The sequence below is a fragment of the Sesamum indicum genome, linkage group LG13 (assembly GCF_026168435.1).
Source record: "Sesamum indicum cultivar Baizhima isolate 11 linkage group LG13, ASM2616843v1, whole genome shotgun sequence".
Taxonomy (NCBI): domain Eukaryota; kingdom Viridiplantae; phylum Streptophyta; class Magnoliopsida; order Lamiales; family Pedaliaceae; genus Sesamum; species Sesamum indicum.
The window spans coordinates 16,971,903-16,987,313 of NC_142669.1; the positions used below are offsets into that span (position 1 = coordinate 16,971,903).

The following is a 15,411-nucleotide window of genomic DNA, read 5'->3' on the forward strand; positions in this document are numbered from 1 at the left end:
AATTAATTTACATTATTTGATTACATAAATAAAAAGAAAGCGTAACTTGGGTTGTTAGCTTTGGGGTGTTTGAGAGCTTATTATATTTGCACATGTAATATTAATAAAAAAAAAAAAAACCAATTTTAATTTGTTTACATATAAATTTAATAAAACAGCGTTCTCACGTAACAGTGGAAACGTAAAATTGGAATATATGTGAGATTTGGAAAAGAGTGGTGATGATAATGATAATGCGAAAAGGATAAGAATGAGTATCCTAATTACATAATTCCTCCTTAAGTCACATGCATATATATGTATATATATATATACCAATTCCCGGCTTATTATATTTACTTATTATTATTAAAATTTGATTATAAGGTGCTTAATTGCTTGTCATCTGTAGCTGTGATGTTCTATATCTGTTAACTAAATTTTGGGACAAGTACCTCTCCTTCTTTAGGTTTAAAGTAATTATACGAAAATTTTATGTGATTTTAAAAATTATATTTAGTATCATCTGTTATAAGTCAAAATTCTCTAAATTTTGTTGAAATTAACAAAAGAATTAAAAAAAAATGTATATTTATCATCGATTTACTTATTACTGACTTATTGTAGGTTAGATAAATATTTTGTGACTAAAATAATCTTATAACGGTAATGATATACCTCATCACATACATTTATGTATGAACATATATAACAGTAATCTGGCCATAATAAGATTTTTTTAACCCATAATAAATCAATAATAAGTCAGCACGATTATGAGTTTTTTAAATCTCTTAAAGCAGATGACTAAATAGGTAATTTCTCTCAAATTGGGGACCATTTTGATCAAAATCTCATAAAGCAAAGTGCAAAATATATCAATTTTTTTTAATTTGAAATTATTTTTAAAATTTTCTAAAATAAAAGACTAAAACTATTGAACCTCTGATCCCATAGAACTAAAAATGAAATTTTGTCTACAATTGTAGAAGGTTTTATGGTATTTAAAAATGTTGTTGTGAGAGATGTTGCAGAGACTAATGCTCACCGTCCACTTATGAAAATCAAATATATAAATATGAGGTAGGTGTTCATTTTTAATAACCAAGTTTCAGTGTCAAAAAACATTCTCAATATTGAAATCCTTTATTTATATGTTTACTTTCTTTCTTCAATTCTAATTACTGTCACATATAAATATTAATAAGTCAGTTAATTAAGAAAAATAATATAAAATAAGTGTATCATATATAAGTTTATATATTAAGGAAAAGAATATTTTGAGTTTATGTGGCTCAATTTTTTTAAAAAAAATATATTTAATTAAATTATGTTAAATAATAGTGTTCTTAAAATTAAAATATTTATTGCTCACAATTACTTTGTGGGAGGGGGAGAAAGAAAAAAAATAAAATACTAATTATATATATGTTTTATATAAATTCAAGCTCATAAACAAGCATGCAAAAAATAAAAAAACAAAAAATAAGCATCGGGGACTCCATCAATTTGAATGCTGACATTATCCTTGGTAAGCAATTCTATCAACAAGCGGGATTAATACATGTACCTCAGAAGTCAATGTCTTCACATACTTCCCAAATCGCTCAATAACATATGTCTTCTTCTCAGACACAATCCGAATTCCCCAATTTGTTGGCGGTGGAATCTCATACCTTTACCAAAAATCACATCATTACATGCCATTTGTTAATTATTAAAAGCCCACATACGCTCCTTGACCTAATATGAGAGTTTCCCAAACTACCCCATCCTCATGCCTCATATATAATCTTGGAGCTAGGGTTTTACATTCCGTCCGCAACTCCAACGTACGACTGAGAGAGAGAGAGAGAGGGAGTCAAATTTGCGTGAGTTGACAATTTTACTGTCTTGCTTGTAGTTTGTATCCCAACTTAAAAGATAATATAATCTTCCAATTTTCCTCTTTTTTTCGAGAGTTGGTGACTGAAGGCAATGCTATCTCTTTAGAAATAGGATCAGCAGTAATACGTTTCAAGTAGCATACAATACTTGAGTTCTGAGTGCCTACACATATAATAATCACATGCCTACACAATTAAGACCCGACCAATCCATTTGGATGATCATAAGTATGAACTAAATTCGCTTCTTGAAAAACACCAAAAAGTAAAGCATAGACCAAAATGTAGTAGGCTCTCAGCTAGCCTGTTTGAGTTGCAAATTGTTATAGGTGGTTAAAATATAAAAAGACAATTATACGCTAATCGCCCACCGTGGGGCTCGAACCCACGACCACAAGGTTAAGAGCCTTGCGCTCTACCGACTGAGCTAGACGGGCCCCTTGTTGAGTTTAGCATCTGTTTTTCTATATGTATTTGTCTGACGTGATGAAATCGATATGATAAGATCCTTCTCAAATTCAATAGATATCTTTATATCTAAATTCAGACCCATTAAGAAAATATAAATTAGGTCTGGCTTGGGTTTATACCCATCAATACCTCAAGTCTTTGTACTTAATTTGGACCCAAAAAATAAATCTATTTCTTTTTTTCAATTTAATTGATTATTATTAATCAATCCATCTACTAGAGGTGCAATTTTCAGTTAACTAACCAAAAATCGACTAAATCAAAATTTCAATTCAATTTTTTTTTTTAGATTTTGATTATTCAATTTGGTATTAATTTTTTATGTAGGTTAATCGAATCTAATAAATTAATATATATATATATATAATTCAAATATGAAAAAATAAATATTAAATATCTTAGTATAAGTATTTGTAATAAAAAATAATAATCTTATATTTAATACATACTTAATTATTATTTTCAGTTAATTCGGTACAAAAACCAACTGAATCAAAATACGTTTGATTTTTGTCGAACCAAACCAAATATTTTGGTTCAATATTCAATCCTCCATTTCGGCGTATCGAAATTTCAGTTAACCGAACTTTAGATTAATTCGGCTAACCGAATTACATACCTCTATGATCTACATCAAATGAACAAATCTAAAAAATTTTAAGATATCATAATATTATTTATTGTTTAATTCTTTAACCATGTACATTGTTTAAATAATAAATAATTAAATAATTAATTATATAACTATCTTATCATGCTAGGTATATTTTTCAATATTTTTATGGGCAATATTATTTGTTCGAAGACCTGAAGTGATAAATTAAAATTTAAAGTTTTATTAGAAATGTAGATTTGATATTTTCATAAGATTATTCTATAAATAGTATAATAAAAAAAATAATATTTAAAAAATTCTATCGAAATAGAGTTGTTTATGAATTGATCTCAATAATTCTAAATTTATTGATAATTATGAAAAAATTAAATGAAAGAAATTTAAATCAATTAGTATAATTTACAGAAAAAAAAAATTAAAAAAAAATGGGTTTAGATCTGACCCTACCCAAAAAATAGGTTTTGGTCGGGTCTAGAGACCCATGAGTCTTGTGTTTGGTTTAAGGGCCTGGGTAGGGTCTAAGTACAGAATAATTTTTTGGGTTTTCATTGCGTTCGGGCCTAAGTAGGGTTTTACTATATCCATTGACAGACTTAACTCTCTGGTACTAGTAGTAAGTAATTATTAATTAATTATTAATTATTAATTAATTATAAATAGTATTATTAATTAATTATAAATAGTATTATTAATTAATTATTTATTATAAATAGTATTATTAATGAATAAATAGAATTTAATAAGATTATAACTATTTTAAACCATATGTATTTTAATTGAACAAACAAATACTTGATGAAATTGAGCAAGATTGGTCTTGTTGGAATCGTCTGGACGACATGATTCGAACGGCTATGGTCTTAATCTGTGATTCATCCTGACGGTGGAGAAATGGCATCAAACAGCTTCAGCGCGAATTTTTGGTGGAAAAATTTTCAAATTTTCATATCTTAACAAATGTTTAATAAAATTGAACTAGGTTGGTCTCGTTAGAACCGTTAGGTCGAGGCGAGTCCAGTGGTGGTGGTTCGTGATCGTGGGTCGCTCCGGTGGTGGCGAATCAACGATCGAAAGGTGCGGTGTTCGTGCTAAAAATTCATTATTTACGATTGATAAAACTTAAAATTGTTTGTGGGGAAATGTTCGTTTCATCAAGAGGAGTCGAACGGTATATTTGATGGTTGACAACTCACCATGATGGTATCGAAATTTTAACAAGAGTTGATAACAATTCGTCGTAAAATAATTTTTTTTTTAAAAAAAAATTGTCACCGCGGTTTTGACCTGCGGTGACACATTAATTTTTTTTTTTTTTCAAAAAACAATATCACCGCGATTGACCACCACGGTGACATAAAGAATTTTTTTTTAAATAAAAAATTGTGGCACCGCCATAAGTAATCGTGATACCACTTACTTTTTTAATTTTTTTAATTTTTCTTTTTTCTTGCATTTTTTAAATAAATTCCCCTAAAGTGGGGATGGGATGGCCCAAGCCCACATACACCTAATATGAGAGTTTCCCAAACTTAACCTTCCTCATGCCCCATATATAATCTTGGAGGTCGGGTTTCACATTCATTCCGTACGAGTGAGAGAGAGTGAGAGGGAGTCACCGTCGTCTATTCTCACATCCACCGCTAAGATGGTCAGTTTCTAACCACACCGTGCTAATATTGTTGATTCATTTCCTGTTAATCTCTCGCGTTTTGGAAGAATTAACATTCCTGATTATGTTGTAATTTCTGAAATTTTTAGGTGAATGTAGTTGATTTTAGTGATGATTTTTGTTTTTATCGAGGCTTTGAATTTTCTGCGAAAAGTCGAGAAGGCGTAGATGGGATGAATGAACTGTTTTATATTTCGTAAGAAGAGCGGTTTTTAGACTTGTGAACTGCGATATTATTTCCCATTGTCTGTTGATGTAGTTATTGAATGTTTTTGGTACGCTTTAAGCTTTGTTCCTGTAGTGATCTGGAGTGGAGGTTTCAATTGCAAATTTAGGCACCTTTTATGCTACGCAACAATAATAATATTATTTTCATTGATGGTTTGAAAACAAAGGGTTTTCCGATATATTGTTTGTTTGTCTGAGATTTCTATTATTTTCCTCTGTATGTTGATGTAGTTTTTGATTGTTCTTAGAACACTTTAAGAGTTAGTCCAATAGAATCTGGAATGGAGATGGGAGGCCCCGAATTAAGGCACCTTTCATGCTACAGTACCAAGAATACAATGTTTTCAATAATTTTATGAAAAATAAATAGGGTATTGTCTACATTGTTGTCATCTGAATTTTATGTGAATATTTCTTCTGAAAGACATCTTATGTTAACTAATGATCGTTTTCTGGTACTTTGTTGAACTACAGGCTAGAGGTTTGAAGAAACACCTTAAGAGGCTCAATGCCCCCAAGCACTGGATGTTGGACAAACTTGGGGGTGCTTTTGTAAGTAATTGTCCTCATTTGGGGTTTTACTCTTTATCTCATTTCTAGTTTCTTTAATGGACATTGACACTAGCAGTTGGCCGTGTCCTGTAATGAAGTTCCTCTGTTCACTAGTGTGTTTGTGATATTGCCTGTTACTCAACAACCCCAACATTTATCCAAATGCAGGCCCCCAAACCATCATCTGGACCCCACAAATCCAGGGAGTGCTTGCCTTTGATTCTGATTCTACGAAATAGGCTTAAGTATGCCTTGACTTACCGTGAGGTCATTGCAATTTTGATGCAACGCCATGTCCTTGTTGATGGGAAGGTCAGGACTGATAAGACATATCCTGCTGGTTTCATGGGTATGCTCCAATCACTCTGCTTCTATATACTTTGGTGATTATCTTATTTTAAGTGGTGATTTTGTTAGTACATAATTTGTTGGGTCATAAGCTTGAACCTTGTTTAGTAGCCTCTACTTGCTAGGACCTAATTTGGAGAAATTTCTATTGTTAATATATTAAAAGTCCTTGTGTAGTCTGTAGAGTCTTATTCTGTTTATATACATACAAGTCAGTGTTCTATTTAAACCCACTATCAATATGTTTTTGTTAGCTGGATGCTACTATGATGGTTGTTTGATTTATCAACGTTTTTTTCCTAACAAATGCTCCTCTTCTTTTGCTAGATGTTGTTTCTATTCCAAAGACCAATGAGAATTTCCGTCTTATGTATGATACCAAGGGCCGTTTCAGGCTGCACTCTATCCGGGATGAGGAAGCTAAGGTCCGTTCTCCTTTACTCATTTCCTATTTTATTGGGTATTTTCAAGTTTATGCCTTGGGATATATGCTTGTAACAGAGCTGCTTGTCGATGTCCCTTTCCTTCCCAAAGATATTTGTGACCCAGAATGTATTGGGTTAATGTTTGTGGAGCAAGTGAGCGAGATTGACCTAGTTTTAGTAATCATCTTCACTTGAAATGAATTTACATAGTTTTGGGGATAATTTAAATAATCTTAATACACTGAGTAGATAGATGTTATCAGTTCTATCATGCCGACTATTGACATTTTCTTGTTGTTTTGCAGTTTAAGCTGTGCAAAGTCCGTTCAGTTCAGTTTGGCAAGAAAGGTATTCCGTACCTCAATACCTATGATGGAAGGACCATCCGCTATCCAGACCCACTCATCAAGGCAAATGACACTATCAAACTTGACCTGGAGAGCAACAAAATTGTTGATTTCATCAAATTTGATGTTGGGAATGTAGTGATGGTGACTGGTGGTAGGAACAGGGGACGTGTTGGGGTGATCAAGAACCGTGAGAAGCATAAGGGAAGTTTTGAGACTATTCACATCCAGGATGCTACTGGCCATGAGTTTGCCACTCGGTTAGGCAATGTGTTCACAATTGGGAAGGGTACAAAGCCGTGGGTGTCTCTGCCAAAGGGCAAAGGTATCAAGTTGTCCATCATTGAGGAGGCCAGGAAGAGGCTTGCCGCCCAATCTGCAACAGCTTAGTAGATATATTCAAGCTTCCTTGATTGTGTTACAGTAGTATGAGATGCCATCATTGTGCTATTATAGGATCTTTTTCTGGCGAATTTGATGTTGTTCCTAACCTAAGTTTTGACGTTTATATTGTTTGTTCATATTTTGGATAATTTTATACCGGATATTTGATGACAAATTTAAGACCTTTCATATCTCTCTAGCTCAAAAGTTTTGATTATGTGTGGAGCATATGGTATATGGTTTATTATTGCTTCCTTCCTGAAATTTGGCCTCTTGAATCCTGGCATTATCAGTTGGTGAATATCGTCATGATTATCTGAGAGCAATTAATAGTCTCCTGTGGAGAGTCTTTAGCAGAACGAGTTTTATAATTTATATAATCAATTGTTTGTGTGCGCCATTGGTTTTGTTTTCTCCTGTTTCGCTGTTCACCGGCGGTAAAAAATAACTTAAATAATAGAAAGAAAAATAATTATATTTTTGAATAAAAAAGAACTTCTCAAGAAGATAAACATCTTGAAAAATAAAAATATTATAGGGTATCGATTAATTGATATCAGGACAAAATCTAGTTTTAAAAGTGTAAAAGATTTTTTTTATATAAGATTACTTAAATTATAACTTTTAAAAGATTTTTTTATATAAAATTACTTAAATTATAAAAACTAATAGATGTAAATTTTGATAGAAATTGTAAAGATTTAAAAAAAAGTAACTTATAATGAAAAAAATAATTAAGAATTTAACATAAATAATGGACTAAAAAAAGTAAGAAATTAATGTGAGAAATAATAATTTATACAAGTTAATATAATTAACTATTATATTTATAGAAATAAGCGTACGTGGCAAATTAGGTCAAAATTGTTTGTATATGACATATAAAAGAGAAAGAGAAATATTGGATGGTTTTTATTTTAAATAATGTAATACAATTAATTATATTAATAAAATGGAGTACATAATGAAAACAAGTTTTTACAATAAAAATCCAATTTATGTATTGTTGGAGGTATCCCTTGGGCTTGGGGAACAAGCCACTAAGACGTTGAGCTCTTGCTCATTCGATTGCTAGAAAAGATTGGATTCTCCCCCGAATTATTTTGGTGGGATATCATAGAAATGAATTTGTGAAGTTGACTTCTCTCGACAAGCTCCGGAACGCTAGAAATTTGGTTGCTGCTCGATCTGTGATCAGCTCCCGCGCAATCTCCACGGCTCCTCTGCCTCTGCTTAATTGATCGTCGGCCCACGTCAGCTCCCTTACCCGTTCTCCGCCGCTGTCCGGTACATCCGCTACTCCCGGGACCCTAGCTCCAGGTGCTATTGATGACATTTTAGGTTTCTGTTTGTAAGTATCGCTTTTGTTTGTTTGCTTGTTTTGCTGCGATGATTCGTTTATGTTTGTCTTTGGCTTATTTTTATTATTATTTGTTTTTGTTGTTGATGCGGAATCGGTAATTGGAATAACTTATGACGTTATCACATTCTGAGGTTACGCTTTTGCCTGTTTTACCCCGCTTTGAACAATTTCTTTGCCTGTTTTTTTGAATCAGTAATTTACCAGAAGTGAGCTAAAAAATAAAAATATTTGTCGTAGCGCAATAGGACGTAAAAATAAATTCATTGATGAGGTGACATCAAGGAAGTGCATTGGTAAACTGAAATTTGTTTATAAAATATATTTTCATATTTATTTATAAAATATACTAAATTAATATAACAATCTTAAAATTATATCAGATTTTTTAACTTTTATAAAATGTTATATTATTAATTAAATTAAACTATTATTTAATTTAAATATATTTTAATATTTATTTATAAAATATACTAAATAAATATAAAAATATCTAAAATTTATAGATACAAACACTTACCACTCCAAAAACACAGTATCTCCAACATAGCTAATACGAAATACATGACGCTTCAGGGTGTTGCCACTTTCTGACAAAATTATATATCATGTAAAAGAATGAAAAAATGCGAGACAGAAACACAGGCATTTGGAGGACAGGATACCATACAGAATTCATCCAAACCACAAAGCAAAATAAATGGATCACAAAAATAAAGAAGGGACGACACGGCACTGGTAGAGAACATGATAAAACTGTGAATCCTTAAGATATTGTCTAAACCAAAATTTCTCAAACTAAACAGAAACTTGGGCACCAAAACATGGGATGGAAAAAGTAAAGCAAGTTATTGCAGTGATTCCCATCCCATATAATCCTATCCATGTCTTGAAAGGCTTAGAGCCAAAAACAGTAAACAAAACAAAACAAATTCAAAATATAGCAGGTTCTAACAGATATCAAAATTAAAGATCCAATTACTGAGACACACCCAACCACTTTGAGAAGTTCTCAAATTCTGTATAGTCACTATCTGAGATCATTGTTTTGTACCAAGTCTTGCTAGCAGATTTGATGGCGGAGGCCTCCTCCTGCAAGAGAGAGTGATGGGGAAAAAAAAGTAATGCAGCAATAAGTTAGTGCTCAAATATGGGTGTTTCTGTCGTAAGCTACTGCACAGAAGAAATTATTTACTTGCACAAGTACACATTATGAAAACAAGAATTTACTTGCACAAGTAAACATTATGAAAATACTGACGTGTTGTAGCACTTTAGAGTTTGTTCAGTTTCACAATTTTATGATCTCCTCTGTTAGATACATCAAGATTTATTAAATAGTGAGTCACATCTAAGCTTTTCAACTAAAATGGTGAAGAAAATATCACAATCAAGGTATACAACAAAATCTTGAGTAAGACATTATGGTCAAAGTCATATCAGCAAGGATCACAAGTCAACATGGAGATATGACCCATACAAGACTCAGTAAAGGATAAATAACTCTAAGAAAGATACAGCTTAGAAGAATCTCAAACCAACGACCCATATAAACCAAATATTGCTACTTTCTAATGGTGAACATGGACACAATAGATGCTTGTCCAACCAACTATTCCAGGTTCAAGTAAAACCTATTCAAACATCATCAAGGACTACACTAATTGTACACCAAACGTAAATATTCAGAAGACAATTCCTTCTCATTTCATCAGCTCAACATATTGAAATGTGAAGTGCAGCAGCACTCAACCCTATAGTAAGCAAATCAGACATGATACAGCCTAATTGCACAAGGCACAAATGTCAAATGTCTGATCCCGCAAGTTACATATCTACAGTGTTAGGCTAAGAGCAACTAGGGGACTACAAAATGTTGCTGGCATATTAGTTAACACTGTTCCACATAATATAAGCACCATATCATATAAGACAAGGAAAACATGATCAAACTAGTAGGCATAAACAAATAACCACAAGTTCTCGAAAGATATTCTACAACCATACACATCACTCAAGTACATGGAACTAATAGAATAATTACCATTCATTTTATTCAATATAAACTAATACTAAAGAATACACTCGATTAACAGAACAAATAATATCCACAGTTAACAAAAAGAGACAGAAGAAATAAGCACAAGTCAAGACCTGCAGAATCCGCAACGCATGACGGGGTAAATTTAAAAACAATGATACCTTGGTGATCTGCTTCCTCTTCTTCTCAAGCTTCTCCTGCTTAGCCTTCACCCTCTGCGCCTCAGCCAAGAGAGCCATCCTCTTGGCTGCCTTAGCATATGGGTTGAGCTTCAACATCACGTTGAGATTCTTTAATGGGTTCTTCTTCAATGGAGCTCTCCTGATCTCCTTCTTGATCGGCTTCACCACGGACTGCACCTCGTCAGAGTTGATAATTCTTGATAGATCAGCATTTACCATCTTAGTTCTTGGCAACACATAACCCTTCTTCTTCTCAGAAGGCTTGTCAAAAGTCCCATAAATCTCATCAAGCTTCTCAAAAGCAGACTTGGTCCAGATAATAAACCTTCCAAGATGACCTCCTGGAGCGAGCTTGAGGAGATTAAGACGAGAAACATGGCCCACTTCGACTCCAGGGATGTTCCTGAAAGCCTTAGTCAGCTTAGCCCCCTCAGTGCCGTACACAACGAGAGGTCCTTTCCTAGAAATGTACCTACGGTTACGCATTTTTCCCTTACCAGGACGGATAGCATGGCTGTCCTTAGCCTTCTCAGCATCGGGGAATGCTCCGATTTGCTTGAGGATTTTCAGGGCAGCATTAGTTTTCTCAACAGCCTCGGCAGAATCAGACACAACAAGAGGCAACTCAGGAACTTCCTCAATCTTATGTCCGCGAGCAAGCACCAGAGAAGGAACGGCAGAAGCAGCGATCGCTGAGACGACAGCATGGCGCTTTTGAGTAACATTAACTGCCCTATGCCAGCGGCGCCAGATCTTCGTTGGCGCAAACATTCGTCCACCACGGCACATGTTTCCGAAGGCTCCCTGCCCTGCGCGGTGGGTACCACCTCCAGGCACACGGGGGATACGAGAAACGGCACGGCCTGTCCCCCACGACTCCGCGGAGGTTTGGTGGCCAGCTTTCTTAGAAACGGCATAAGGCTGGCGGGCGTTGTTGGAGATTTGCCCGTGCACAAAAGTGACAATGTCAGGGCGGATAGCCGCCTTCATGACATCAGGAAGAGGCAAGGAATTGACGGCAGCACCTCCATCAGTGGCCATGTCATTTTCCAGGGCTTGTACGGTGACGAGAGGGCGGGAGGCGGCAGATGCCATTTCGTTAAGTTTGGGGTTAGTGGTACTGGAGGGTACGAGAGTCTATATATTAAGTACAAAGACTCGAGGTATTGATGGTGATGGGTATAAATTCAAACCAGACCCAATCTATATTTCTTAAGGAGTTTGAATTTAGATATAAAGATATCTATTGAATTTGAGTAGGATCTTACCTAGTGATTGACACCGGATGGATTTCATCACCTCACAAGAAATAAAAAAACAGATGCTAATCTTTACAAGAAGCCCGTCTAGCTCAGTCGGTAGAGCGCAAGGCTCTTAACCTTGTGGTCGTGGGTTCGAGCCCCACGGTGGGCGATTAACAACTAGTTGTATTTTTCTATTTTAACCACCTTTAACAATTTGCAATTCAAATGGGCCAGCTGAGAGCCTACTACATTTTGGTCTATTGGTGTTTTGTGGAAGCGAATTTAGCTCATACTCAAGATCATCCAAATGGATTGTTCGGGCCTTAATTATGTGGGCATGTGATTAATATATGTGCAAACACTCAGCACTCAAGTATTGTATGCTACTTGAAACGTTGCTGCTGATCCTATTTCTAAAGAGATAGCATTGCTTCAGTCACCAGCTCTCGAAGAAATAGAGGAAAAATGGAAGATTATATTATCTTTTAAGTTGGGATACAAACTACAAGCAAGACATAGTAAAATCATCAACTCGTGCAAATTTGACTCAACCATACATATGCTCCTGATAGTAGAAATGCACCGTACCAAATTTGAGAGCAAAACAAGTGCGTATCAAAATAAAGCAACTTTAGCTTTCCTCAAGGGCCAAAGAGGATATTAAGTCTAGGACAGCCGTTTCAAACACCTGGCTTGCTCGTTTTGATAGCCTGCTAAGAGATCTGCCGCGATGCCTCATCCCTCATTCCCTTTTCTTCACAATCCACATAATTCCAAGAGCCACAACTTCATTTTCTTTCTTTTGGAGGTAATAGGGCAATACAATTCTTGGCTCAACTATCACTTCTATGCAATTCAATTCAACACAGGAGTGTTTGGTGATTATGTCGTGCAATTTCAGACTACAAGGCCTGTACGTGGTGAAATACTACTGCATTCTTTGTTTCAGCTAGATCTAATCTAAATTTACTCTCAAGGAACCTCAGTGTAGTAGCTCCCAACACATCTTTAACCTACTGAACTTCAGTCATTAAAAGTGAAAAAGAAAAGAAAACAATGGTCATACAAGAAATAAGGTATCATTCAGCCTCCTCTAATTTCCTTTTCCTTGGCCTTGCACATATCTTCAGCTGTCTTGATGAACTTTTTGGTCAAATCATCAATCTGGCATGCATATGGAGAAATAAGTCCAAGTTGAATCAACAAAACAAAGGATTCATCATGGTTAAGAATGCAACTTACTTCTTTCTCCAATCGTTTTGCATCATCTTCTGGTATACTTGAACCTGATTTATCTTTATCCTTCTTTTTGGGAGCTGCTTTTTTAATGCTGTCCAATGCCTGTAAAAGCAATTTCCATTGTCAGCATCTTCAGAAGACGCTTAAAAAAAAATCAATCCCATTGTCACTACATCAGAGGAAAAAAAGGCCCCTTTAAGTGTATTTCACCATGTTGAATTTCATAAAAAAGAATACTGGGGAACTCTTGCAACTCAAGGAATGGCTCAACTTTTCTAGTGTAATAAGTCTACGATGAACTACCTCTCAGAAAGGAAATGAAGGTTTTTTGGTTTGTTTGTGAAGTCATGAATTTCAAGGATAATTACATGATAAGTTGTATGAATACCTTCTGGCGTGCTCTTCTTATGCTTTGCTTCACATCTTCAGATGATTTTGCAACTACCTTACACACAGCCTGGTGCAGGGAATTTTTTTCCAAAGTTATTTCACTAAGAAACAAGCACTGCTGCTTGTTGATAAGCAAAATAATGTAATTTAGAGAGATTAAAAATAACTAATCTTACTTGCATGTGCTCCTTGGTCAATCTGCCCCATGTAAGCACAAAAACATATCAATAAGTAAATTAACACAAGATGTTTATTTTGCAAATAAAGTAAAACCCTCTTAACTTCTTATGGGAGAATGATGGTTGAGACCGAACTGATTCCATTCAAAGAGACAAGCTACAATGCTACCAATGAAAACCATTCTATTAATCAAGAAACATTATATTGGGTCTGTCTCATTTATATTTCCAACCACTAGGCCGAAATCCCCTCAATCCCAGAAAGCAGTTACATCATAAGGACAAAATTCTTACGGAGGTATAGGTGTAATTAATCGTTGGTTGTCGGCTTTTGGATTTAAGCCCAGCGGTGATGAGATGATAGCTTTCTCCAACTCCTTCAGGGCCTGCAAAAGTTGATCACTCATCGGGATCATACTTACATATTGAAACAAAATCCTCACAAAATCATATACTTACAATAGCTTAATGCAGAACAGAGATAAAAACATGTATTAAACACTTGAGATTAATTTCAGTTTCAAGTACTAGAAGATCATAAGGTAACCTGCATGCCTGCTCTTTTACAAACTCAAGTCACTAACACATAAAGATTGCAAAAATTGTCAGGTAAAGGTAATTGATCTGGACAAAGTAGCACATATTACATTTGGATCGTATGGAGTAACAGACAAGGTTTTTGGGTCCAATACTGAGACAACTGCCATCCTGTTTAGGGGCGTCTTAACACCATAATGTTCAACCATGATATGGTCAAGCATCCCTGAAAACACATTTTAAAAAAATTATCACACCAAATAAGTATGTTACTTTACAAAGAAAACATGATGACCGCATAATGTTATCCACCTGCTGACGCCCTTCCAGTACGCAACTTGACCAATTCACGGGAAAGCGCATCAATTGCTGCCTCCATCTGTGCAAGTGCTGTAGCCTTAACGCTAGCCCCTAAGTCACCGCCTTCCTCATCTTCCTCCTCTGCTTCATCTTCTTCTTCCTCCTCATCGTCCTCTTCCTCCTCTAGAATATAAAAATGATAAATAGAAAACTAAAATTAAAAAAAATAATAATACTTACAATCGTGTTTTAATGAGCCAAAACTCCTAGAAAAACAATGTAACTAGGTAATTTATATGCATATAATCATGTAAGCTCCAAAAAAGTACTCAAGTAAGCTTGAGCACGAAATGAAGGATATGCTGTCAAGTGGAAATCTTTTTCATTCCTCACCCCTCTGATTTATAGTTAAAACATGGTGAATGTCACTATGCAAAAGTCAAATCATATATTAAAGGGAATATCTTAACAAAGCGCAGAAATTAAGATTTCTCAGCCAAAGTAATGGTATGAAATCAATGATTATCATTTTATTAGAACTGGATTGAAACCAAGACTATCAAATTCATAAGACTAGAAAGCATCATTACTAATCAGCAGCCAAAAAAAATGCAATTCAGGAACAGAGGAAAGGAGAGTAAAAGAAAGAGTACTGATTTGTTGTTTCCTTCCTTTGGAGAATCCTCTGAATTGATGGAAATATACTTCTGGAGAACTTAAAAACCTATCAACAACAGCAGATTGACGGGAATTGTCAAAATAGGCGGGATTTAAGTAAGAGAGAGTGTGGTGGGAGCAAATAGAAGCGGTTCGAAGTGCGTAAAAGAGGTGTTTAGAAGAAATTAGGGCTCGTCTGAGGGAGATCGCCATTGCTGAATCCCAATCCAAGCTCCTGTTTTTCTTTATTCTTGTTTTCTTCCTCAACCTATTAAACTGTATGCATAATTATTTCACTAGGGTTTAAAGGGTTTAACTAAAATAGGGAAAAAAGGGAGCGTCTTTACACTCTCAATACACTATAAAGCGTGTTGACA

At 34.7% G+C, this 15,411-nt stretch overlaps 3 protein-coding genes and 2 non-coding genes across 5 annotated transcripts; 2 read left to right on the plus strand and 3 right to left on the minus strand.

Annotated features, from left to right (window-relative positions):
- Positions 1-2,229: 2,229 nt before the first annotated feature.
- On the minus strand, positions 2,230-2,302 carry TRNAK-CUU (transfer RNA lysine (anticodon CUU)). The gene has a single exon. It is a non-coding gene; the product is annotated as a tRNA-Lys (tRNA).
- Positions 2,303-4,458: 2,156 nt separating this feature from the next.
- Positions 4,459-7,094, plus strand: LOC105176262 (small ribosomal subunit protein eS4). Its single transcript, XM_011099003.3, has 5 exons — positions 4,459-4,600; positions 5,324-5,401; positions 5,570-5,750; positions 6,077-6,174; positions 6,480-7,094. Exons 1-5 carry the CDS (start codon positions 4,598-4,600, stop codon positions 6,909-6,911), a joined length of 792 nt encoding a protein of 263 aa, XP_011097305.1. The 5' UTR covers positions 4,459-4,597; the 3' UTR covers positions 6,912-7,094.
- A 1,907-nt stretch (positions 7,095-9,001) lies between these two features.
- On the minus strand, positions 9,002-11,696 carry LOC105176263 (large ribosomal subunit protein uL4z-like). The gene is made up of 2 exons (XM_011099004.3): positions 10,468-11,696; positions 9,002-9,357 (listed from the first exon to the last, which is right to left on the minus strand). The coding sequence occupies exons 1-2, from the start codon at positions 11,581-11,583 to the stop codon at positions 9,244-9,246; spliced, it is 1,230 nt and encodes a 409-aa protein (XP_011097306.1). The 5' UTR covers positions 11,584-11,696; the 3' UTR covers positions 9,002-9,243.
- Positions 11,697-11,828: 132 nt separating this feature from the next.
- TRNAK-CUU (transfer RNA lysine (anticodon CUU)) lies at positions 11,829-11,901 on the plus strand. The gene has a single exon. It is a non-coding gene; the product is annotated as a tRNA-Lys (tRNA).
- Positions 11,902-12,187: 286 nt separating this feature from the next.
- LOC105176264 (Ribosome recycling factor) lies at positions 12,188-15,359 on the minus strand. Its single transcript, XM_011099005.3, has 8 exons — positions 15,031-15,359; positions 14,390-14,560; positions 14,188-14,303; positions 13,835-13,926; positions 13,538-13,559; positions 13,360-13,428; positions 12,975-13,073; positions 12,188-12,896 (listed from the first exon to the last, which is right to left on the minus strand). The coding sequence occupies exons 1-8, from the start codon at positions 15,245-15,247 to the stop codon at positions 12,816-12,818; spliced, it is 867 nt and encodes a 288-aa protein (XP_011097307.1). The 5' UTR covers positions 15,248-15,359; the 3' UTR covers positions 12,188-12,815.
- Between the last annotated feature and the right edge of the window lie 52 nt (positions 15,360-15,411).